General features: G+C 38.9%; 2 protein-coding genes across 2 annotated transcripts in view; both read left to right on the top strand.

Annotated features, from left to right (window-relative positions):
* The window catches only part of LOC137274430 (putative Ras-related protein Rab-33), a 107,934-nt gene extending 91,842 nt beyond the window's left edge, over positions 1–16,092 (top strand). Inside the window, exon 3 of the transcript XR_010956181.1 lies at positions 16,081–16,092. The gene's annotated coding sequence lies outside the window, so the exon portion shown is untranslated. The remainder of the gene's footprint in view (positions 1–16,080) is intronic.
* Positions 16,093–25,751: 9,659 nt separating this feature from the next.
* Positions 25,752–27,081, top strand: part of LOC137274432 (uncharacterized) — a 162,252-nt gene continuing 160,922 nt past the window's right edge. The window contains exon 1 of the mRNA XM_067807606.1: positions 25,752–25,904. Within this exon, the coding sequence (XP_067663707.1) occupies positions 25,752–25,904 (153 nt within the window). The remainder of the gene's footprint in view (positions 25,905–27,081) is intronic.

Genomic DNA, 27,081 nt, shown 5'->3' with positions numbered 1-27,081 from the left:
ATGCAATATGGTAATAATAGACCAAGTTCATCCATGTATTACAGCGCAATAACCAAAATGGGTAAACACTCCAGCATTTGCCCAAACAAACGTAATATACTGTATGTAAAAGAATGAAACATTAATTCCGCAAAACGGAGGCTTGATATATTCAAGGGGGATAGAGGTTTACGCCTGATTTTTGGAACTGAGAAGGCATTACATAATGTAATTACTTTAGTGGATTCCTTTCCATGACTGATCTAATTTACTTCCTCACATGAAACGTAACTGACTCCGATTGTTGAAGAATTGCACAGGTTTTTGTGTCTTGAATCTAGGGCCTGCTGCCACGGTTGTCAATTGAATTTCTCTTCTGCTGCGTAATTTTATCACGTGCTCTTAATGGGAACTCGAATCATGTTTTCAGCGAACTATTAGTCAAATTTAGCTTTGTTTGAGAACAGGATATTTTAAAAAAATATGTTATGAAAGTAATTGGTTTCCAGAGTGAACAGAAGCATTTGAAAAGTTATCATCAAAATGTGTCACAGAATTTTCTTCTAATAAAAGTAAAATGACTTTGGGTTCCAGTTACGCCATTTGGAAGAGTTGCTGCTTTTAATTCCCTAACATTATTATTAATGGACGTCAGTGGAAACAGCGATGATCAGTACATAAATCATTAGTGTATCAGCACATGTCGTGTACATAATAGTGTGTGTGCGTGCGTGCGGGCGGGCGTGCGGGCGTGCGGGCGTGCGTGTATGAGTGTGTGTCCACATCCTTGGAGGAATCGACTGCAAACCGTATTCATGTAGACTGCACACTCATCGTGCATCAAATTGCTGAACATCATGTGCAAATATCGTGCATGGGAACAGCTGCGTTTTGATGTACGTTTTTTTTTGTAAAGAAATCGTTTCATCACTTATTGAACTCATAGCAATAGTCTTTTCAACACTGCGAATTTGTTTTGCAATACATCTGTTGACGTGTAAGCAGTACCTTTAAACAGCATGGCATATTTTGCAAAACCTAGTTTTAGAACAGTAGAGTGAAGATGGTGGCTGCATTTACACTAGTGAGTCTAGAATTTGGATGGGTAGTATAGTTATGTCAGATTCTCATATCCGATACACCACACCTCTGACTTTGGATTTCGGAACACCCTCGCAGAAAGTCACCCCGAGACAACTTTCACCGCCCAATCGAATCGAAGGATACTTGACTTTTTGAGCCAATCAGATGTCAGCTTTATATCTTTACAACCACTGCCGTGAAGCTTGGAAACAGCTACGTGCAAGCAATACGTACCACTACAAATACCTATGTTGTCAACTTGTGGTCTTCATTATGTACAGATGGGGAAAGGCTGTCTACGTTTGTTTACCGAATCGGACATGCTTGTCAAGGTGTATCCGTCACATGATCAGCCTCGATGCTGATTGACTAACTAGATGTGCCCACAGTCTTTCGAATGGAAATGTAGCATCTGGCGTTTATACTGAACAAGATCGTCCTTGCCTCAGCCTGTTCACATAATGTAAAAGCGAAATTGGAATTTGAATTAAGTCTAGTCAAAGGTAAAAGAACCCAAAATATATTTAATATTCCAATGCATTACCAATGAAAATGTAACCGTTATCAATTGAAGATGGAGTGAGTTATACTATTTAGCTTACATAAGCAGGTATGGGTGCTGTTAAGTACCAGTGACTGGTGAATGATGAAGGAGTAGAAAAGTAAATGTGCTGGAAATTGGCCATACTACCAAATCCTCTGGTCTTAACAGGCTATTAAAGTGTTTTTTTCTGGCACCTACACTTCTACTACTTCTAGCCCAGTTGTGGGATGGCAGTAAGTGTGAGTCAATATGGTTGAAATAGATGGGTGTGTAATTTGTTTTCAGTTGCTGTTAATAAGCTATGTGGGCAAAATATGTTTAGCAGCAGTTAAGACTGTTAGACATGAAATACTCATGTTAGATCTATTTCTTAAAATCTTAATACTTAGTCACTGATATAATGAAGGTTGTCAAAATTTTGCCATGTTGGAGTTTGATGACAAGCAAACAACCACGTGACTTTGCTAGTCAGACAGCCTGATCCATTAAGCTACTTCTTATGGGAAGAACCTCTTGAAAATCCAGGTTATAATTAAAGATGAGAACTGACAAGTGTCAACTTCTTTAACATGAGGAAAAGGAGAACTGTCAAGATAATTTCCTATGGGCAGAAGTGGACAAAGAACTGTCTTGGAGTCTGGATTACTGGCAGAAAGACCTCCAGAGGCACAGGAAGCATTTTTGATTATATTCTTCCTTCATATATTACCCTTCATTCTTAATCCAGGTCCCTTAATTCTTCATCATGTTGAGATGTTGACATCGATACATTCTCACCTGTCACCTCACTTTGGGTCCATGTCTGTCATAGTCTAACTGCATAGGTCAATCAGAAATATTTGTGAGTGTGGTGTTAAATCAATGGCAAAAATTATGATCCTATTGCAAGGACAAGATGCTAGGACCTACAGGCATCTACACCATAATATCCATCAGGGCTTTTCTAAATGTTATTGTGACAATTTAATTTTGATCACTATAGCATCCCAACCTCAAGGCCTTTACTTGGATTTGTGAAGGAAAGGGCTGGTGATCTGTAATTAAAGTTAGTCTGATATCTGTAATGATTTTTTCAATGAATTACATGCTTTTACATCAACATTTTCGTATTGATTTTCTGACAAGTAAGTATGTCAAGTTGCCAAAGACATTGTTTTTTCCTTTTACCAAACTTGAAATGTTACAATCTTTTCCATCATATGCAGTCAAGTATTATTTCATAATGGCGAAAAAAAACCCAACCAAACGAAAAAAACCCATTAACACCAGTGGCAGAAAATAAATATTGCCATGTAAAATCTCCACCTGTCCCCAAGCCATTTCATTATTTATGGACGTTGTTCGTGAGTGTTGCACTATGTAATGCTCATAGATCGACCTCTAAGTGTTCTTTGTAGTGGCGCTGACTGATTGGAAGTCAACAGCCAGGGGCTCTGCCTCCTTGGTTACAAAGACCCCGTTCCTGGTAATGCTTGTTGCTTACATAACAAGACCAGGGCTTTATGCATAGAACATCTGACTTCCAAAGGTCAGGAGCTTTACAGATACTGGCATTCCAGCAATAATCGCTGTGAAGGATGTTTTTATAGGATTACCTTTAATGTTCTGGGGGATAATTGATTGTTGATAAGAGTCAGGGTTATTTTGTGAATGAGTCATCTCTATGGGTTATTTTCTGTCCTGCAGGATGGCAGGGTTTGTGTTAGCGATCACTTAAGGAGGATCTAGGCAGATTTGGTATTTTGTTCACTTTCAGACAAGTCATTCAGAACCTCTTTCATGCTGATCGTTTTTGTTTACATGTTCAGTACACTGATCTGAGGCAGGACTATGTGTGTTGAAATTGTATTTAATGGCTGATCCATGAAACATCTGTGTAAAAATTACGGATTGACTTTATTTTGTGATATGTATCAATCACTTCTGTTACAGCTCGGCTAAACCCTGGTGGCATTTCTAGCTAGTTTGAGATGGCCATGGAACATCTGTTGCTTTTCTCAAATACAAGAATGATATTGTACTGTTGTCTTCTGTCATTTTACCCTGGTTAAGACAGCAGGGCCCCCCTTCATGATAGCATGAAGCTAGGTCCTTCTATAAAGATGCCATGTTCCATTTGTTTCTACCATCCAGATACTAGTGGTAATGTCTTAATATGTAATAGATACACTCATTTATGTTGTACATACAGAGTTATTTATGTCAACTCTTTCGTATCTTGTTATGTTCATTCCACACACCACTGTTTCATAAATAAACTGATACATGACATTGCTGATATCTAAACATGCAGGTGAGCTGCAGTACCTTGTTCATCATGAAACTACAGCGTGTTCAAACAATTAGTTTACTGTCCTTGTAGATTGAATGGGATAATTTCAGTTTTAGAATCTGAACCAAATTTCACTTTACATCATTCATGATATCACGTTTCAAAAACACTAAGTTCAATTCATACCCACTTGTGTTTCCAGTTTGCTGTCTTGGTTGACAGGTGTCATTGTATCCATGTATTTCACAGATTGATGATTATTTGGTTGATCATGGGATCATGGGATTTTATTTCTAAATTATACAAGAGAATATGCTTACACTGGAGATATATTATATAAATTTGTAAACTAAATTGCCTGGCTACAATGATCTGTCCTTATTCAATAGATGCTGTGGTCGATACGGTACAGAATTATGGATACCTAAATGGCTGAACCCTTCATCTTGCTGATCTCCACACAGTCCTAATACACGTGTGAGTTAATCATCCCTTTCTTTGTGTTTTTGTCTGTCTGTTGATTGGCTTTGTTATTTGAACATAATTGTTGTTGGTTCAATAACCCTGACACAATGAACTGAAATAGGGTATTAGGTTATTGAACTGATAGAGTTACATATATGGGGCTAGACTAGCATCAAGTCCAGACCTTGGGGTTATGTTTAAAGACTGAGAACCAGGCAGGGGCAAAACAAGTACCATGGTTTAACATATTTTAGTTTGATGTGTTTTGTGATTGAAATACCAACTTTCTGCTTTTAATGCAGATGCCCTATTTCTTAAAATTTGCATGCAGTTTAAGATCATGCGATCTCATATCATGAAACTGATTGTTATTGATGTAGGTTTGTATTGGTACACTAACTCTTTCTTCTATAACTAGTTACATATTTTGTCATGATACAGTATTAAATATTTCAAAGCATTTACAGAATGTCTAATTCTTCAGTATTGTTATAGTTTTTTCTGATGACATGTTAACTATCTCATTATATATACTTTAACATCTTCACTTCAGTCACTTTTCTATTTGGTGTGAATTGATCTCATGCATTATCAGTTTCTTTTCATGTGTATTGCTGCCGTACATTATATACAGGTTATTAAGATATGAGATATTTGTATAGCTCCAAGCAAAAATGTGAGACACAAAAAGTTGTTTTTTCAAATTTGTTTAGGTAATATTTTGCTCCACTGACAGCAGTATGACTTCGTCAGCATTTTCTCCCCTGTTGTTGGGTCAGGTCATGTGATGATGCTGTAGCAGACGATATCCTAGTTACCGACGTCATGTCGAAATCTGATGTGATATATGGGCTTATCGCTTATGACGTAGGGTGCAAATCAGTTCAGAAGCTATGCGAAATATCAGGACTTCTGCAGGGTACCATTTACTGACTTATTGCCAAATTTTAAGCTGCCAGCAGTTTTCGGTGCAAGCCAGGATCGGGATGTCCTGGTAAATGACAGGCTTTGACTGGTACAACTGGCGGCGGTGCATCCAAACTGGTCGGCTAAACAATTGGGTGTGAGTGGGACAGCTTTATGGAGTACTAGAGTATCCGAATGGTCTGTAAGGTGGAGTTTAGAAGAATCAGGTATCGTGAAGAAAGTGCCATCAAAGGTTCTGTTGATGACATGAGCTATCTCAGGAATTCATAGACAATTTTGTACATTCCATGCCTCGGTAGACTGAACAGTATTTGGAGCAAAATGGTGCATTGACTGACCATTGACTTATTTTGAATGATTTAAAAAGGCAGTGTCTACATGTGTGCCATGTTTCATAAATCTGTGTCAAATATTAAATCAAGACATGATGTAAGAACGTGTCTGTCTTGTTTTGCTTGATACTGTATAATGTCGCAAAGTGCCTGTAGCACTGATGTGTTAATGGCTCTTCACATCCCAGCTTCCATAGGCATGAAATTTGAAAATTCAAATTCAACAACTTGAAATTTGTTGTACAATACATGGTTGTGTCTTCAATTAACTTTTTACAGAGTTATGGCCCTTGCTCAGTACTTCTCAAACTGTGTGAAAATGGGACAAGTTTTCTTAGAAACAGCTATTAAAGTTTCATGAATGAAAATTTGCATGCTTATCGGTAAAATATTTATGATTTTGGAAAGGGGTGAACCTGTGGGGACCTATTCTATCCCTGACAGAAGATAGACATATACTACAAAGGCCCTGATCTAATTAAAAAAATTGCTACCACCACTGAGATATGCACTGGCGAGCAAACAGTTATCGCCCTGTAGCAGTTATCGTCAGTATCACGCGTGTCAGTTACAATTCCAGTATTTGTTTCCCATGGTTTTTGACACAATTAAGGACAGCAAAACAGAAGACCACACGGTAAGTAACATAAGAGAAAAATTAAAGGTGAAGTTATGAAACCAATACAAGTTTTGTAGCTTAGTCAGGGGTGATGTCCCACAACGCATATGATAGCAAATCAAGAGTGATGTCCCACAATGTATATGATAGCAAGACAGTGGTTATGTCCCACAATGTATATGATAGCAAGTCAGGGGTGATGTCCCACAATGTATATGATAGCAAGTCGGGGGTGATGTCCCACAATGTATATGATAGCAAATCAAGGTTGATGTCCCACAATGTATATGATAGCAAGTCAGGGGTGATGTCCCACAACGCATATGATAGCAAGTCAGGGGTGATGTCCCACAATGTATATGATAGCAAGTCGGGGGTGATGTCCCACAATGTATATGATACAATGTATATGATAGCAAGACAGGGGTGATGTCCCACAATGTATATGATAGCAAGTCTGCTGATGTCCCACAATGTATATGATATCAAGACAGGGGTGATGTCCCACAATGTATATGATATCAAGACAGGGGTGATGTCCCACAATGTGTAAGATATTGTTTCATTCCCTATGAATCTCACTTTCAAATGGTTACACAATCAATTATTTTGGGTTTCTGTATGATAAAGGTAAATATTATTTCACAATTAGTATGAGGAATTCTGAATGGCAATAACTGTTACAGTTAGTTGTGAGAAAACCTCTATTTATACTACCTTGATGCACTTCTGTCGCATTATGTAAATACATGATCGGTGACAGTGATTGAGCTGGACAGAACAGGGATAGCTAATTAAGGATCATAAATAATTCTGTTTTATTAATCTAACAAGCGAGGGAGTAGGTTTGCGAAAATACTAAAATATGAGCTATATACCACGTTAGTACTGCTACTTAATCGCGACATGTGATAAAACATCATCATTTTTTTGGAGTTATTGTGGACCTGAGTCACAATATTATCAAATGCAAGTGATGTTCTACAGCAAGTCTTGGTTGAAGTCAGACTGTCATTCTTCATGTATTGATTTGTTTCTGAAGTTGGAAGTTGAGGGGCTAACCTTGTTGGAATGCTGTCTTCGTGAACACATTCCGACTTAATTCTAGCTTGGAACTTGTACACAAGCTAACTAAATTGGGCGCCTTGTTAGGCTGTGTTACTGTCATGCTAAGGACTGTTATAGATGTGTGGAGTTAGTTGGAGTTCCTGATATTGCTGGAGCTGACACCAGTGATGATGATGATGATGATGATGATGATTCCACTACAAAGGATGTATTGACAGACCTGTAGACAGCATCAATAAAATATTTAGTAGACATAATGGGTGGTGCACACTTTAACTTATGTTTTGTTATACCCTTTTTACATCATAAGTGCGGAATATGGAGTTCAATCTATCCTTCATTACATGCTAGGTTCACCAAATTTAACATACAAGTGAATTATTACCCGTATCAATAATATTTCCCAAAGACATAGCAAGTGATATACTTATGTGTGTGTTTTATTCCCATATCATTATAACACGCAGTTGAATGTATTTGTTGGCAAAATGGATTCTACCTACAATTTGATGAACAAATGTATCATACTTTAATAGTGCTAGAGAATGTACATAGTGATAGGATCTGCTCACAAATATGAGAGGGGCATATTTTGGAGTGAGTGATTTGAGTTTTATGCTGCACTCAGCAATATTCCAGCCATGTGATGGCGGTCAGAAAATAATTGAGTCTGGATCCAGTGATCAACAGCATGTGCAATTGGAAACCAATGATGTGTCAGCCAAAACAGTGAGCCTGACCACCCGATCCTGTTAGTTTCCTGTTACAGGATAGTAGCCTTTAGGCCTTTTTGATAGTGTTTATGACTGATGAAATGTATAAGGAAATGCAAAATTTAGTTTCGTATTTGGAATTTGGCAGTGACATTGCTGAAATGTTAGCTGGAAGTGGTGTAAAACCATACTCACTCACTCACTCAAGCGAAAGCAATTGCATACTTCTGACACTACCATGAGCATGTGTTGGTGAATCACCATGCAGTAGTGATGGTGATAGGTGAGCATATCCTGCTGAACCTGTTCAATCACAAACACTAGGAAAGGCAATGAATTGTTCATCTGACAATGTCTGGTAGCCCATTCTAGTGTCACCTGCCATGATACTGCTGGGATATTGCTAAAAGTGGTGTAGCACCATACCCACTCACTCAATCCAAATGCTGGAATTTCTGGAATATTGTTCAATGGAGAGGTAAGTTAACTATTGGAAAGTTGAAGCCATACAGTGTGGTGTCATTCTGAAGAAACCAAGATTCCTTTTGGTTTATTGATTGAGGTATTCTTATATAGGATTTTGTCATCCTGCTGTAGGATATATTCTTTTCCCAGTCCAAAGGAAACCTGCATCTTTTGCCGTCTTCATTCTGCCACTGATCCTTCTTGCAGGTCAAAAACAAAGTCAAAAGGGCAGCACTTAAGTCAAGAGGCCCACAAACCCATAGTCAAAAGGGCTACATCAAAGAGTCAAATTGGCTGCATCAAAAAGTCGAAAGGGCCCCAGACCCTAAGTAAAAAAGGTCCTATATAAAGAAAATAATAACAGCATTTTGGATTTTTTTACCCTGTTGCATTCCCCTCGACATTTCCGTTTTGCAGCCCTTTTGTCATACAGCCCTTTTGACTAGGACCCGTATTCCAGCCATACTGTTTAAGGGAACAACAAACCTTTTCACTTGTATCCCATACTGTAAGTCAAGCATGGGTCATTGATTTGCCGACCCATTTGTTTAACTACCCTATTGACCACATATGGAAATGATGGGTCACAGAGCTGTTTTGTGTAAAAATATCTAAAGGCTGTTTCATTATATCAGTATATATGATCAGAATGATGGTTCCAGCATCATTGAAATGTATGGAGGAAGACAACCTCAAGCTTTAGATCTCTGCAGAGTATGCTGGGAAATGATTGATTACTCAACGATGTAGCTCTTGCAGCATTTTAAAGTTGGAGTGTTCAAAATGATGATTCTGTCAACACATCGGTCCCGATTCACAAAATGTTCGTAAACCTATGGTAGCCTGTAGTGTTATGACCGCTCGTAATATTATAAATGCTTTTGGACCCAGGTCTTTAATTTTGGGATCAGGATTAAGGAGGTTGTTGAAAATAGGAGATGGAAAAAAATGGGGTCACTACCTTTACCATAACTGTATCAAAGGTGGTAGGTGAGCATTTGCCAAGAGTATCAAAAGTGGTGGGGGAGCATTTACCATAAGTATCAAGGGTAGTGGGTGAGCATTTACCATGACTGTATCAAAAGTGGTGGGGGAGCATTTAGCATGACTGTATCAAGAGTACTGGGGGAGCATTTACAATGACTGTATCAAAAGTGGTGGTGGAGCATTTAGCATGACTGTATCAAGAGAGTACTGGGGGAGCATTTACAATGACTGTATCAAGGGTAGTAGGGGAGCATTTACCATGACTGTATCAAAAGTGGTGGTGGAGCATTTAGCATGACTGTATCAAGAGTACTGGGGGAGCATTTACAATGACTGTATCAAAAGTGGTGGTGGAGCATTTAGCATGACTGTATCAAGAGTACTGGGGGAGCATATACAATGACTGTATCAAAAATGGTGGTGGAGCATTTAGCATGACTGTATCAAGAGTACTGGGGGAGCATTTACAATGACTGTATCAAAAGTGGTGGTGGAGCATTTAGCATGACTGTATCAAGAGTACTGGGGGAGCATTTACCATGACTGTATCAAAAGTGGTGGTGGAGCATTTAGCATGACTGTATCAAGAGTACTGGGGGAGCATTTACAATGACTGTATCAAAAGTGGTGGTGGAGCATTTAGCATGACTGTATCAAGAGTACTGGGGGAGCATTTACAATGACTGTATCGAGGGTAGTAGGGGAGCATTTACCATGACTGTATCAAAAGTGGTGGTGGAGCATTTAGCATGACTGTATCAAGAGTACTGGGGGAGCATTTACAATGACTGTATCAAAAGTGGTGGTGGAGCATTTAGCATGACTGTATCAAGAGTACTGGGGGAGCATTTACAATGACTGTATCAAAAGTGGTGGTGGAGCATTTAGCATGACTGTATCAAGAGTACTGGGGGAGCATTTACAATGACTGTATCAAAAGTGGTGGTGGAGCATTTACCATGACTGTATCAAGAGTACTGGGGGAGCATTTACAATGACTGTATCAAAAGTGGTGGTGGAGCATTTAGCATGACTGTATCAAGAGTACTGGGGGAGCATTTACAATGACTGTATCAAAAATGGTGGTGGAGCATTTAGCATGACTGTATCAAGAGTACTGGGGGAGCATTTACAATGACTGTATCAAAAGTGGTGGTGGAGCATTTAGCATGACTGTATCAAGAGTACTGGGGGAGCATTTACCATGACTGTATCAAAAGTGGTGGTGGAGCATTTAGCATGACTGTATCAAGAGTACTGGGGGAGCATTTACAATGACTGTATCAAAAGTGGTGGTGGAGCATTTAGCATGACTGTATCAAGAGTACTGGGGGAGCATTTACAATGACTGTATCGAGGGTAGTAGGGGAGCATTTACCATGACTGTATCAAAAGTGGTGGTGGAGCATTTAGCATGACTGTATCAAGAGTACTGGGGGAGCATTTACCATGACTGTATCAAAAGTGGTGGTGGAGCATTTAGCATGACTGTATCAAGAGTACTGGGGGAGCATTTACCATGACTGTATCAAAAGTGGTGGTGGAGCATTTAGCATGACTGTATCAAGAGTACTGGGGGAGCGTTTACCATGACTGTATCAAAAGTGGTGGTGGAGCATTTAGCATGACTGTATCAAGAGTACTGGGGGAGCATTTACAATGACTGTATCAAAAGTGGTGGTGGAGCATTTAGCATGACTGTATCAAGAGTACTGGGGGAGCATTTACAATGACTGTATCAAAAGTGGTGGTGGAGCATTTAGCATGACTGTATCAAGAGTACTGGGTGAGCATTTACCATGACTGTATCAAAAGTGGTGGTGGAGCATTTAGCATGACTGTATCAAGAGTACTGGGGGAGCATTTACAATGACTGTATCAAAAGTGGTGGTGGAGCATTTAGCATGACTGTATCAAGAGTACTGGGGGAGCATTTACAATGACTGTATCAAAAGTGGTGGTGGAGCATTTAGCATGACGGTATCAAGAGTACTGGGGGAGCATTTACCATGACTGTATCAAAAGTGGTGGTGGAACATTTCCAATAACTATCAAGGGTACTGGGGGAGCATTTACCATGACTGTATCAAGAGTACTGGGGGAGCATTTACCATGACTGTATCGAGGGTAGTAGGGGAGCATTTACCATGACTATATCAAGAGTACTCGGGGAGCATTTACCATACCTGTATCGAGGGTAGTAGGGGAGCATTTACCATGACTATATCAAAAGTGGTGGTGGAGCATTTCTAATAACTATCAAGGGTACTGGGGGAGCATTTACAATGACTGTATCAAGAGTACTCGGGGAGCATTTACCATACCTGTATCAAAAGTGGTGGTGGAGCATTTACCATGACTATATCATATATAGAGGGAGGGTGGGGAGCACAGAGCGATATCAGTTCTTTTGTTTCAGGTAGTTTATTGGTAGGAAGGGGAAGGTCATGAAGGTAGGAAGGGGAAGGTCATGAAGGTAGGAAGGGGAAGGTCATTGCCTTATGGAGAAGGGACTGAGAAAAAAACAGTTCATGAAATGCACTAGAATATTTTAATCCTGAGGTTCCTCAATTCCCTACCTGTAACAATTGACTATTCATACCGAGGCCTGGAAGTTAATTGACAAAGTATGTCCAGTTTTCACCCTTCCAAGGCAGACTAGGATTTCAGTGTTCTGTTTTGACAGGACTAAAGAATCTGTGAGGAGTGCAATTAAAATAATCTTACAAAATCAATATCTACTCCATAAACCACCCTGCTGATTTCTGCTGGTTATGGGATTTGTAAAACATGTACCCTCAACTGCCATCGACAAATATTTTCCGAATCTTTTTATGTTTTTAATCAACATACTCAAGCGAGTTGATGCACTTCATGAGGTGGGACATGTTTTATTCCATTATAGATTTTTGATATCGATGAGGACCTGGCAACTTTGAAGCAAGTGCATGTAATACAGTAAATGGAATCGGGCTGGACAATTGGTACAATGATGGTTTCAAACAAAATTCAATTGAATGTAGGATAGCAAAATTTTACAGGCATGGGTGACGACAAATTCAGATTTATAGTCAATCTGAAACTATGATTCAAAGATCCAGGATCCAGGATCCAGGGAATTCTGGTTGCATTGTCAAGTTCACCAAACCATAGCACCTCCTGGGAACCTGTACCTTCAAGTTGGTGTAGTAAAATACCTTAAGGTATAATCCCCAAAATATAGTTATGTGCCAGGCTTAACAAACTTGATTATTTTAAGGAAATGCAAAACGTATAAGGAAAGTGTAAGGTATAAAGGAAAGAATATACACATAAATGAAGATATAAGTATAAAGGAAAGTATAAGTATAAAGGAAAGTATGACATAAAAAGAAAAGTATAGGTATAAAGGAAAGTAAATCATATAAAGGAAAGTGTAAGTATAAAAGGAAGTATACTGTATAAAGGAAAATTTGAAGAAAAGTATAACAAAGGATGGTACATATAATGTATATAAGAAAGTTTTAAGGGACGTATAACATATAAAGGAAAGTTTTAGTATAAAGGAAAGTATAATGCATAAAGGAAAGTATTAAGGAAAGGATAAAGGAACCATCATGACTTTTACTTTTAGGACCTCAAGGGCTAAAATGGTTTGAGTCATATGAAAATGAGATGAAGATGGAATGAGGGAGAGAGTTTTAGCTAAAATTTATGCTGAAGGTTCTGCAAGAAATGTTAAGAATCTGAGGTACCATGACAAAAGGACAAAGCACAGTATCAAAACTTCTGAACTTTGAAACACACCTGAAAACACATTAGTAGCATTTTGAGGGACATTCCTAGTAGTGTCTACCAGTACTTAAAATGGTGAACGAACACAGCATGCATGTCTTCAAAAAAGAAAGCCAATACCCCAAGACAGGAACTGCTTCCGACATGTAAATGAATAATAGAACATGTGTACCTGTGGTTATATCACTTTTTTACCACATTCAGGCAGTGTTGATTATGGTCTCGATTTTCATCGTCATTATAGCAACTCATTTGAGATTCTATTTAAGTTTGGAGGTTCAGGAAATTAGAAGAAAAAAGGTGTCCTAGGGCAAGTCCATGTTCTACTTGTGTCTCAGAAGGATGTTTTTCACCTGTTCTGCAGGCACCCATGGCAGGGGATTAAAGGTTTGATGACGTTTCAACTGCCATGTTTAGCACAAAACATTCCCTGTATTTTCTACCAGATCAAAAGTTAGGTGTTAGAGCATAAGGTGTTAGAGCATATCAGAGTTTCAGAAAAGCAGAGACTAAATAGAATTTTTGTCATTAACCATATGGCCCATGGGGTCTTTTCAGATATCTTCTTATCAGAATGTCACTTTTTGTGAGTGCTTTGTTCTTATGTTTATTTTCTTTGTTTCTTTATGTTTGAAATTCCTACAAGATAGACCAAAAATATGATACTCAGACACATGCTATCATGTTTTATACAAATTAGAGCATATGTTTGAATTACAAATTCTGGGGTCACACAGGACGGTGGAATAGCCTTCGTTTTGGGGATTAACTTGTAAATAAACTTAAAAACTTGTAAAACTTGTTTAAAAAAATTATTCTGTCCTACAGACCCTGAAGCAAATATATCCAATGCAAGTCTAGAAAATGTGGCAAGTCTAGATTCCCATAGTTTTTGAAAATGAAAGAAGTCTGAGATCTCCATTTCATTATGTTATATTTGTTTTACTGTGAACATTTTTGGGTAAAATATGTTCATTGAAGGGACTAGTTGTTAGTCAAAAAAAATTTTAATGTTATTTTTAAACAATTAACTGACACTTCTCTTCTTATAATAACTGTAAAACCTTTCAAATTAAGCTCAATGTACTGTGCTGTTTGCACTGTGTTAGGCCCTGATATCTTGGTGAAAATTCGATCAGGTTGAAATGTTTCCCACCAAAGCTGTGAAAAGAACATTACTCCGCCTCCATGTAAGTTGTATCGAGAACATAACCAGATTGATGAAGGAATGAATTGTCTGGACTACCACTTATTGTATCAATTCTCACTAGAATAGACACACATCAGGCTAACTTGATGGAATTATATCTGTGAATGTCCCACAGGCGCCAATCAGATCTTTAATACATGACCAGATAAAGCTTGCAGGTTTGTCAAGCTTCTGTGTTGACCTGTCTAAGGATGATTTCCATGTTAGAAATATGAAACGGTTTGCTTGCATATTTGGTAAATCAAACCATACCCCCATATGAATTCACTATTCATGGTCATTAGAATTAGATGTTTTGGATTTTTTTAAAGGATTTTTTTTAACTTCTATTATTTATCAAACAGGTGTGTACAAGTCATAAATTGTATAAGATGTGTTAGTTTGGCAAGGCCTCTTGTCAGGTCTATCTGTGAATTGCTGCATTACTGCTGATGAGCCTTAAGCAACATGTCCTGACTCACCCCATGTTAGGTTCCTTCAGCCCAAACATAAGGCTTTCCCGATATACTTGATGATTATATTGATGTAGTACCTGCTGACTTGTATTCGTTTTCAGATTTGTTTTTTTACTCTGTGATGTAATGTAAACACCTCACTGTATTGCTTGGTTGTTTTACACTACACTTAGAAATATTCCAGCTATACGTCTGCAGTCTGTAAATAGTCAAGTTTCTACCAGACAATCCAGCGATCAACAGCATGAACATCTTTCTATGCAACTGGGATACAATGACATGTCAGCCAAGTCAGTGAGCCTGACCACCCAATCCCATTAGTCACCTCTTACAACAAACTTGGGTTACTGAAGGTTCACTCTAGGTATTTGTATATATTTGTATATTTTTGTATAAATTTGCATATATTTGTATATGTTTGTATAAAATAATGCATTACACACACAGTATTTTCTACATATTAAGCATGCAAAGCATTCAGTGCTTGGGGTTTTTACACTGAAAAATTACTCCTTAAATCTCAGGATATCGGAAGTGTAACAATGTCCATCACATCGGTGATGTTACTGAAACTTTCAATATAAATAGCAACCTTGCCAGATGAGCAAAGCATATATATGTCACAGTTTCATACATTATATATATTCTAAGATTTTCAGATCACATGTGGTATGCCACACCTCCCTAAATTCTTCATCAAATTGTAACTCATAGAATGGGTGAAGGTTAAGCTGACCCTACCTCCAGATAATGACAATGAAATTTGGTTCATGAAACTCAACACGTAACACAAAACCCCATATTTACCCCAAGGAAACAACAAAATAAAAGGAAGATTCTCTTAGCTAATATGACTTGCAAATGATGATAAATTACAATGAAATGCAAGAAGGTTTCAAAATTTCAAGGGGAGGCTTATTTCCCCAGATCTCAATTTATGACTCAGGCAAGTCTGCAGGTCTGTCATCAACCAAGCCCCTAATCATTGACTCTATGACTTGGGGAGTAAGTATGGTTTTATGCTGATTTTAGCAACATTCTAGCAATATTATGGCAAGGACACCAGAAATAGGCTTCACACATTGTAGCCTTGTGGTGAATCCAAACCCTGGTATTTATCACGACAAGACATCTTCAGATCTCAAAACACAAATACAGTCCATCTTCATTGTAAAACCCTTCAACAGTTTGAATTTTGTAGAAAAAGGTCAGAAACATGCTTTGATGACATCATCGCAAGTAGTGGCTGGTTTTCTTGTCTTTACATGTTTTTGGCATGGTTGCATGACTATGGCATACTAAAACCATTATGTGTTGTATACTGGCTAGCTGGGAATAGTTTTCAGGTCTCACTATTACAGTAACCATCAAAGACCATTGTCCAGTTCCACAAACAATTGTAGAGCTAAAGTGATCATAACTCTCATACTTTAACATAGACTTGTGACAGAGAGTCTTAGTGCTACAATTGGTTTGTAGGACAGGGCCTTGTCAGACTTGGGGCTTCCTTTACATATCAAACTGACACACGGTGTATATATGGAAGACTGTTCATCAAACTGGCAGAATGTTTAATCCAACTTACTGATTCATCTCTAGAGCTGGGAAGAATTTGTTTGGGGATTGGCTATTTATACTTACCTGTGATCCTGATTTTGTCAAAAGACACAAAGACCCTGGGCTCCAAAATGATTATGTAACAATCTCGCTTTCTAAGAAGTAAGTGTTCTTTAATACACTGGGATTTGTTTTGTTTTATGACAAATTGATGAACTACATTATGTGTCAAGGTCATCTTCAAAAACATTGCCTGAAGATGTGTTTGCTTAAAACATAACTTTTGGACAAATTACTGTTGATCAAAGAATGTTTTTGAACTTGGGCTGGATCTGTGACCTGAAAAGGTTGTACCAATCTTAAAATGTGAAGGTCACAAGGTCATGAAATATGTTTGTGATTACCCTTTATGTAATGTTAATGATCAAAAACTTATGATGATGATAACAGTAGATTGACCTTCAGTAAGAAGGTCAATTATGGTTTTACATGGTTTGGAAATGTACACCCATCACTCACGTGTTAGTAGAATATTCACTCAAAAATGTATATTGAGTTGCAAGAGAAGCATTAGAATCATTACCAGACTTTCGGGGGTATTGCGGTACAATGTGTAAAGCCCTTTTCTTGTGTTCCCCATTCTGATGCTGCTGGAATATTGCCAAAGCGATGTAAAACCCACACTCTGTCACTCAGCCAAAGTTTAGCAATAAATATAGTTTCATTATACACAGAATAATTACATCCTACAATGCAGCAGAGTACACCATTTCTGGACTCTTCTTTAAGAACCTTTGAAATTAGCAATTAGCATGATTAGGGGTCCCCAGGAACCCTTTTAGAGCGAGGTAAAATCCTGCCACAATCTGTATGTTTTGTGTTGCACTAAATTTCATCGTTAAACTTACATGTTGTGTAGTCCATGGGAATAATCTGAAATGTTGTCACCAATTTCGAAAAAATCAGATTTACTCTCTAGATTTGCTCAAGATTAGATTCCCTGCTAAAAACATGTAATGCATATCATCTCATGTTAGGGCACTAATGCTTGGATCTGAGTTTCAAGGAGGTCACTGGAATGGTGATACTTAGCAATGTCGGGTTTATCATTCATGTACTGAACCAACAACTAGTATTGATACAACATGTTTATAAAAGCTGAAGCACCCATATGTTCCCAGCCTGATAATCAAGCATGTGATTGGCTTAATTCAAGTGAAGGTAATTCCACTAAAAGTGCATTTACTTCCTAACCAGTGTTGCTGGAGGCATTCCACTTTCTGTTAAAGTTGCACTGCATACATTTGCTGTGACTTGATGTTTGTAAACAAGGAGTGAAATATTATTAAGGCAGCTTGAGGCACGTTACTTTTTTCAGGTTGAAGTAGTATTTCTTTTGGAAGTGGCTGGGCGAATGCAAGGAGTTCTGGATATTCTGGAAATGGTGGTGAAATGTCTCTGTCTTCACTTTTCTTGCGCAAAAAATGTTGTCTAAGGTGTTGACAGGAGCTATTGTGTTCAGGGGCTTGCAGGGATGCTAATTTGGGGAGATGAATTCTGGATGCTGGGTCACAAAAACCTAACAGAAATTAGTTTTCAGGCAGTTGGGCTGAATAACATGGTTGGCATAGAAGGTTATTCTTGTGAGTGTTTGAAAGAATTGCTTTGTGTAGGTAGATGGTTTTTATGTTTGTCTTTCCCTCATAATTAGTAGACATGGGTGAAAATCAGACCAATTAACTTTGTAGACTAATATCCACATGTTATGGCATTTGACACAATGTTACATGTATGGTTGTTTGGGTAATGTTAGTTCTGCATACTGTAGAAAACAGAAGTGCTTCGGAACTATAACACTTACTCTCTGTTCAACATTGGACAAGGCCAAGATAGAAGAAATGCTAAAATGTGTCAATTTCAGTAATATTTCTTAATTTTTGTTCAGTGAGCTTGCCTTTCATCCATTAGTACTGAATTTGTGTCTTGATTTGAATTTAAGAAAAAATGTCAATGGTTCTGCCTACATTGAATTTTTGGTCAATTTCTTTGTAAGCCAGCCAATATATCTGTAAATAAAATATCTGTAAATATTTTTTGTAGCATTTTCAGTTATAAGTTTACTCAGAGAAGTTCAGAGACTGAGCTGAAAACCATTAAGCACAGTGTTACAACCCAGACGGAAATATGTGGTATGTAATGAGATAATATTGATAACATGTCTCGTTTATTCCCCAAGGTATGAATTGGAGCCATCACATATAGAGAAGGCATTTGCAGTTTTTATCTAGGATTTAGTATTGTTGGTTCTTCTTATGATGAAAGTTTCTGATAATTGGACCCCAATATTCTAGGTCAACAGGAAGGATAGATCCATTATGTGTGACATCTCTTGTTTAGAGGATTGTTACAGGGAAACTACTCCCTGTCTGACTAGACCCTTTGGGAACACTCTTGCCCAAATAGGTCGTGGAGATGTGCTCGTGTAATGGTATAGGGTCCTAATGTTGTGTTATCCAGACTTGCGTGGGCTTTCTTGGATATTTATACTTCAGGGTCTGTATGACAGACTATCAAGTCTGATGTTCTTCGAGTTATTTTGTCGGAATCATAAAACAAGGTGTTGTCAAGTCTGATGTTCTGTGAGTTATGTTGTCGGCATCATGAAACAAGGTGTTGTCAAGTCTGATGTTCTGCGAGTTATGTTGTTGGCATCATAAAACAAGGTGTTGTCAAGTCTGATGTTCTTCGAATTATTTTGTAGATGTCATTTTGTGAGGTATTATCAAGTCTGAGCTATATAGTAGGTGTCATCCAACAAAATGTTATGTCTGATGTTCTTAGAGTTATGCTAAAGGTGTCATCTAACGAGGTGTTATCAAGTCTGATGTTCATGGAGTTATACTGTAGGTGTCATCCAACAATGTGTTATCAAGTCTGATGTCCTCTCTGGGTGTTATACTATAGGTGTTACCCAACAAGGTATTATCAGGCCTGAAGTTCATATTGCAATACTGCAGGAGTTGCACAATGAGATATTAAAACTTGTGTTCATGTGTCTTCGATGTTACGAGTGAATGCTTTTACCATGAGGCTACCCCACCACCCGTCATGGAAATGAGACAGCTCCAATAGTAACTATGGGAGATAAGAATCAGGTTGTCCTGAATGTCTGATTGAGGCCAGTTTAGATACAGGTGGTGTTCTTTAATTACATATATGACTTGTATTCCCCTGACCAATTTGAGTCACATTAGCCAGCCAAGGCCACTATGACTCTCCCAGTTTCCCTCTCTTAAGGCTTATGTTCTTAGTGTTAGCAGTTAGGTGAAACAACATGGGTCTCAACTTAACAAAAAATACAGGACCCTATACATTACTGAACAAGTATAATCCCAAATATGATACTTGACCACTTTTTATATGGCACTGTGTATCCTTTCTCAGTTCTGGGTGTTATACTATAGGTGTCATCCAACAATGTATTATCAGTTCTTATTGTAATGCTGCAGGAGTTGCCCAGTGAGATATTAAAACTAATGTTCTTGACAACAGTGCAAGAATCAATACAGAAATGTCATGTCAGTTCAGTTTTGACAAGAATGATTACATACATCAGTGCTTGTTATAAGAAGTAATTATGAAGGAAGGGGTTGGTACCCTATGAGCAACAGCTGTTCCACTGAGTGCTGATTACAGACAAGTCATGATGGTAAGGCTTGGAATCAGAGAGCAGGTGACATGCTATCTTGTAAACATGGTGATGAACTTTACCTAACTGTACAAGGAGACAATTCAGAATCTGTTCCAAAGGTCATTGCACTTGGAGAAGACATTGGAGAAGACATTGGCGCTGTTTGTATCTGTGGAGAAGAGCATGTCTTCTGTAGCAAAGGCAAGATACCTGGTTTGAATTCATTCAAGCTAAGTTGATGACTATTAGGACTGTGTATTGTTGGGATACAAACCAGGCTCCTTCTAATCCAATACTAGACACTTGCTATACAGGGCCAAAATCAGCACATTGTCAAGGTATAGTGATGTGTCATCATGGTTTGTTTTCCTCTATCAAATGTTTTATCAAATGGTCTGTCAAGACTTTTTCTTTATTTATTTTGTGATAGTATTTTGTGTGTACCAACAGATTTGTGGAGACAAATGTTTTTTGTTTCAGGCAGACATGTTGTGATTGTCAATTTACTTTGGCACTTGGTTAGGAAATGACCTATGTTAAGGAAACACGCTGAATTAATTTACAATTTTGAGCTATTATATTTCACAAATTTCACCTAACAGTAAATTGCTCTAGAGACATCCTTCATGAATTTGTCTTATTCCAGGTCTGCAGAAAAATCGAAAATTGGACATTTTGGCTACATAAGAACAAATTGAAATAAATCTTCCATTTGAACAATATTTTTTTTCTATATATTCCTCACGCAGACATAATTTGCTATGTCCTCATACTTTTCATTCAGTAATATATGGCATAATATGGTATAATCAATTTAGAGTCTGGTCTGTACATGACATATTGCTCTTTAGGTAACCTGGCAAACAGCATCAACATTCAGTGAATGATTGAGCAAGTATGATTTTGAAGCTTTTTGCAATATTCCAGCAATATCATGACAGGAAACACCAGAGATGGGCTTCAGCCATCATACCCATGTGGGGAACTGAACCTGTGTCTTCGATGTTACGAGTGAATGCTTTTACCATGAGGCTACCCCACCACCCGTCATGGAAATGAGACAGCTCCAATAGTAACTATGGGAGATAAGAATCAGGTTGTCCTGAATGTCTGATTGAGGCCAGTTTAGATACAGGTGGTGTTCTTTAATTACATATATGACTTGTATTCCCCTGACCAATTTGAGTCACATTAGCCAGCCAAGGCCACTATGACTCTCCCAGTTTCCCTCTCTTAAGGCTTATGTTCTTAGTGTTAGCAGTTAGGTGCCTAACTCTTGGAGAGTAGGCTTGAAACAACATGGGACTCAACTCAACAAAAAATACAGGACCCTATACATTACTGAACAAGTATAATCCCAAATATGATACTTAATGGCACTGTGTATCCTTTTTCAGTTCAGATCTTCGAATTGCTTTTTTGTCTTTTACATAATCCCTGCCTTTTTTGTCATCAGTGTGTGACTTTGTATGACCACATACACATAACTAAATTATGGAAAAAAACAGGAACTGGAGACATATTCTGAACCTGGAATCTCCAAGCCAAGAAGCTAAATGTTCTTCAGTTTCTTTAATGCCAAGTTACTGGGGGTCATTTCATGCAGTGCCTCACAACTGTGCATGTATGGCTGCAGAACATAAATGTTGTAAATATACTCTTCAGAAAAAGAAACTTGACATGGTAACGATTTGAATTTTAGCTAAATATTTGATACAAACCAATCCATGTTGAATCCCAACACAGGCAGGTATAGTGGCCGACGACAAAATGTTCATAAAAAATGAAATGTTTAAACAAAATCATAATATTACACTCACATTTGTAGTGAAACGCTAAAATGCACTCTACATGAAATATACATGAATCATGAAATTGTGTATCATCCCGATCAGAAACCTGTGACAGTGGGCTACAAAAAGCCATATGAATGGTGCTCCATAGGCATCATTTTAAGCTACTGTAGACGACAAAAGAATACCAAGACCGACAGATAAGAAGGGGCATCACAGCATGAGGTGGTATGGCACTTTGGCATGTCCAGGCAGACCATCTCAAATCTATGATCTCAATACTACAGTACTAGGACTGTTAATGACAGACCTAGGTCCAGTCGAGTTATCACCACCACCCAGGATCGCTATGTCCAGTTGAGACAGCTGTGTTCATGCACTACAGCTGCATCATCCACAGCAACCCACATTTCTGGACCGCACTGAATTTCCAACCAGACTGTGCAATTGGCTACGGGAAATCAGATTTTTTGCCAACAGACCCATTCAGTGTATCGTCCTGACACAACATCATTGGGGGATCTTGCCAGCATGACAGTTCTTGACCTCACATTGCATGTGTTCGCCAGGACTTCTTCCAGCAAAACAAGGTGTAAGGGTTACCATGGCCTTCTTGATCACCCTCTTTGTACCCCATTGAACATGTATGGGATACTCTTGATCCACGCTTACACCAGCATGCATGCAGCACTTCAGACACAGTATCAAAACATTCGTCAAGACAGCATTCCAGATCTTTCTTTTATGGGACAAGATGTAATCAATGTTCATGGTGGTCACACAAGATACTGGGATTTTCCTCTGTCCAAGTGGCTTTGATAGCGCCCTGTGGTTGTACAAAACACATTCTGGATATTCAGGTTTTGGAAGTCTGTAAAGTGATGATTTTATTGTAACTGATGTCATGTTTGAATCAGTTATATGCACTCAGTAAATAAACTCCACAACAGCATGTCAAGTTTGTTTTTTTTCTGCAGAGTATATATTCTTTGTTTGTTGTTCAGATAGTACTGGCTTAGTTTGACTACAGAGGTGTCTCAGCTGTTGTCCTCATGTTAAATACGTGATCACAGGAAAACTGATACCTGCTTTGATACTTGTATAGCTGCTTCTGATGGCTTATGTTACTAAAAGCAGTGTTCACACTGACTGAGGATTAGGATATTTGTTCGGTTATTTATGATATTTGAGACAGATATTTCATAACAGGCCATTATCTGTGAGTAGATGTGGGTGAGGGCATGGGCAAAGGCATTGGTATTGGATGAAGGTGTTAGGTGTAGTAGAGGGCCTGGGGATAGGCCTTGGCAGGGGTGTTAGGGATGGGAGGGGGTCCAGGTGATGAGAGAGTAGCTGAGTTTGTTTCTACGCTGCTCGTAGTCGTTGGTAGTTGTTTGTCATTTGCAGTGTCAGGAGGAACAATGTGAACATTCTACAGTGGCCAGCTTGTTCTCCAGACATGTCTCCAATCAAGCACATGTGGGATGCACTAGACAGCTGCATGTGGAAACACGCTTGACGCAAGGGGTGGACATACAATATAATAAATTCATGGTAGTAAGCATTCATTGTGTTAAACACAGTACCTGCTTATCCTCTGTGTGATTGAAAACTGTTTTTCTGGACCCCCATTGAACGTGCGCATGTCTGATGCCACATGTTTCTGTAGGATGCGTGTGATTTTTGGCTCAGGTTGAGTAAAGATGTTGTTAACACCAGTGTATGTGTGTCTAGTTACTCGGGGCCAATGATAATGACCTCTTGAAAACCTTGTATACTTTCTTTTTTTGGTCAGTTTTTGAAAGTAATGTAGTAGGTGAGCTCCTGATTTGGGGGTGGGGTATGACCTGTCAACATGATTTGTCCCTGCAGTCAATTGTTGTAACTTTGTTCCCCTCCCCCTTCTCCATAATAAACCACAACCACTTCCCTTTCTATACTAGTATATGCAAGACACCAGCATGTCTTGGAGCTAAACCAAGACGTGATGGACACTCCCAATCTCTCAGCTACTATCTGTATTGATCCAGGTATGAGTTGGTTTGTCAAAGGAGGTTGTAGATGCTTCCACTACCTATTCACTGTGTGTATTGATCCACCATGAGACATCCGGAGGTTGAGCATCACAGGTGATAGACACCCCCACCTGTCACTGCTTGACTTACATTCCATCTAATGTCTGGATTGATATGCCTTGAGACACATTGAGTTTGAGCATCCCAGGTGATAACACCCCCCAACTCCCATTGTTTCACGTCCCCATCTAATGTCTGGATTGATACACCTTGACACACATGGAGTTTGAGCATCCCACGTGAAAGACACCTCCACCTCTCACTGCTTGACCCACATGTCATCTAATGTCCTTGCTCTCTAGTTCCCACCCCCATCTCCAGTCCCCTCCCCCTTCTCCAGTCCCCACCCCCTGTGTCCAGTCCCCACTCCCAGTCTAATGGTATTTTGATCTATGCATACATATGCATGAGACCAATATTTTTTGAGCATCCTATGAGGTACAGACACTCCAACCCCTCTCCAGTCCCCGCCCAGGTCTGCTGATACATTCATCAGTTCATGAGACCATTGTGTCTTGGAGCCCACCCCTTTCTCCAGTCGCCACCCCTAGTCTACTGTTATACTGATCCATGCATGTGACCAACATGTGTTGAAGTATCATGGGAGGTGACAGCTCACCCCCCTCTCCAGTCTCCATCCCCGGTCTGCTGTTATATTGATCCATGCATGAGACCAACGTGCGTTGGAGTATTCTGGGAGGTGACAGCCCACCCCCCTCTCCAGTCTCCACCCGAGGTATGCTGTTATATTGATCCATGCATGAGACCAGCATCTGTTGTAGTGTCCTGAGAGGTGACAGCCCACTCCTTTCTCCAGTCCCCACCCCTAGTCTACTGATATATTGATCCATGCATGAGACCAGCAGGCGTTAGAGTATCCTGGGAGGTGACAGCCCACCCCCTTCTCCAGTCTCCACCCGAGGTCTGTTGTTATATTGAGCCATGCATGAGACCAGCATCTGTTGTAGTGTCCTGAGAGGTGACAGCCCACTCCTTTCTCCAGTCCCCACCCCTAGTCTACTGATATATTGATCCATGCATGAGACCAGCAGGCATTAGAGTATCCTGGGAGGTGACAGCCCACCCCCTTCTCCAGTCTCCACCCGAGGTCTGCTGTTATATTGATGCATGCATGAGACCAGCATCTGTTGTAGTGTCCTGAGAGGTGACAGCCCACTCCTTTCTCCAGTCCCCACCCCTAGTCTACTGATATATTGATCCATGCATGAGACCAGCAGATGTTAGAGTATCTTGGGAGGTGACAGCACACCCCCCCTCTCCAGTCTCCACCCCTAGTCTACTGCTATATTGATCCATGCATGAGACCAGCATCTGTTGTAGTATCCTGGGAGGTGACAGCCACTATTTACCAGACCATGTATGTAACTAATTGCTGATGTCTCTGTGTCCCTCATCACTGAGAATTTTGACATTCACTTCAATGCCACATGAATTTTCTATGTTGCTTGGAAACCAAGTAAATTCCTGGAGATACGCAGGAGAGACTGGCACGAGTGCTGTGCAGGAACCATGTCTAGCCATACAACGTTTTGTGAAATAATTATGGGATCATTGTCTCCAGGTTTGATAATAAACTGATGATGGACTCATCATTGACACGTTAACACTGAAACATATGAGCTTTATCTGAAACGTGGGAGAATCCACGTTTCTCAAAGAGGGAAGCATTGTGGATCCACACTTGTTCCGAGTTCGGCAGCTGATGTCATTTTGGTAAAATCATGAAAATTGCAGGAGGAATCAGCAATGGATGCAGTGTAACTGTCGTTGCTGGGAAGTCACAAGTGGAATACAGGATGTCACAGTCCAGGACAAACAATGGCCAGCAATGTGAGAGTGCCACACAGAGGACAGAAGAGATTGTATCAAACCAGGTAGGTTGTTATTGCTTGTAATTCCTGGTCATGCATTATGTAACATTATGCTAAGAGATGGTCAATATCGTGTATATTTCACCCCTAGTCATAGTCCTTCAGAGTTATATAGGTGGGGAAAGTGTAATAATTGGCTATATTTTTAGCCCTGTTCTCATTTACTTTGTCAACTTCACTGAATATGTCTTCTTGATAAGGCAATCAATACATTGATTTTCCGATCAGGTTTTATTGTCCCAGTCTTTATTTCTAAGTTTTACTATTGATTTTGTATTGGAGCAGAGTGGGTTTTTAGAAATTGTTTCCTGTGATTTCTGTTGATGAATTATGTGCTTTTACACCATGCAGAATGTTTTACTTGACATGTGATATGAAAGTACTGCCCTGATATACTATTCAATTAGAATAAGAAGAACATCTATTTCTTTCAGATTACTATTTACAGATTAGTGTAGGGAACTTTAGTAATTTAAGATTATTTGCCCCAGCAAAAACAGATTTACTGTGATATTCTGAAACTACCTGTGATGGCCTTACAGAATAACTGTGGTAATCTGAAAATACCTTTCATAGCATGGCGTATTAATTTTGGTAGATTGAAACCATTAAGTAAAGTGAAAGCACAAATTAGGTTTTCTGTAACTTTATTGATCAGTATATATGATTTTATTACAGTTGTTATTTTTATAATCCAAATATAAAGCTTTGTTTTGTTATATTCTTATTTTACCTCCTGCATTGCCCTTATCTTAGCTGGGTTTCAGTATAATTATTCATCTTCTTCAGAACTACCTATGTTGAAAGTAATGTCTCTATAAATATTGCAGCTGCTAGTGGAATTAAGGAGATGAGATATACAAGATTTTCCCGGTGATACAATAAAACATATACTACAAAGAGTACAGTACAAAACTAAAGGATGTCCATTAAGACGTGTCTTGTCAGTGTTTGCATGACTAATTATCATGTATTTGTTAATGTGGCTGATCAATATATTGTGATATTTTCATATTCAAAGTTGCTTTTTATGTGTTCCCAAGTTTTGTTTTGCATTTCATTCAACACTGTGTGCATTTATTTGTTTGAAACCTTTTGGAAATATCATGTCACACCCACTCACCATCATTTACAGGAACCACAATAGGACTACTTTTACTTGAAACTTTAGTTGATAGAG

The sequence above is a fragment of the Haliotis asinina genome, chromosome 2, assembly GCF_037392515.1.
Source record: "Haliotis asinina isolate JCU_RB_2024 chromosome 2, JCU_Hal_asi_v2, whole genome shotgun sequence".
Classification (NCBI taxonomy): domain Eukaryota; kingdom Metazoa; phylum Mollusca; class Gastropoda; order Lepetellida; family Haliotidae; genus Haliotis; species Haliotis asinina.
The sequence above is the reverse complement of the archived record's forward strand: the minus strand, read 5'-3'. Positions and strand labels throughout refer to the sequence as shown.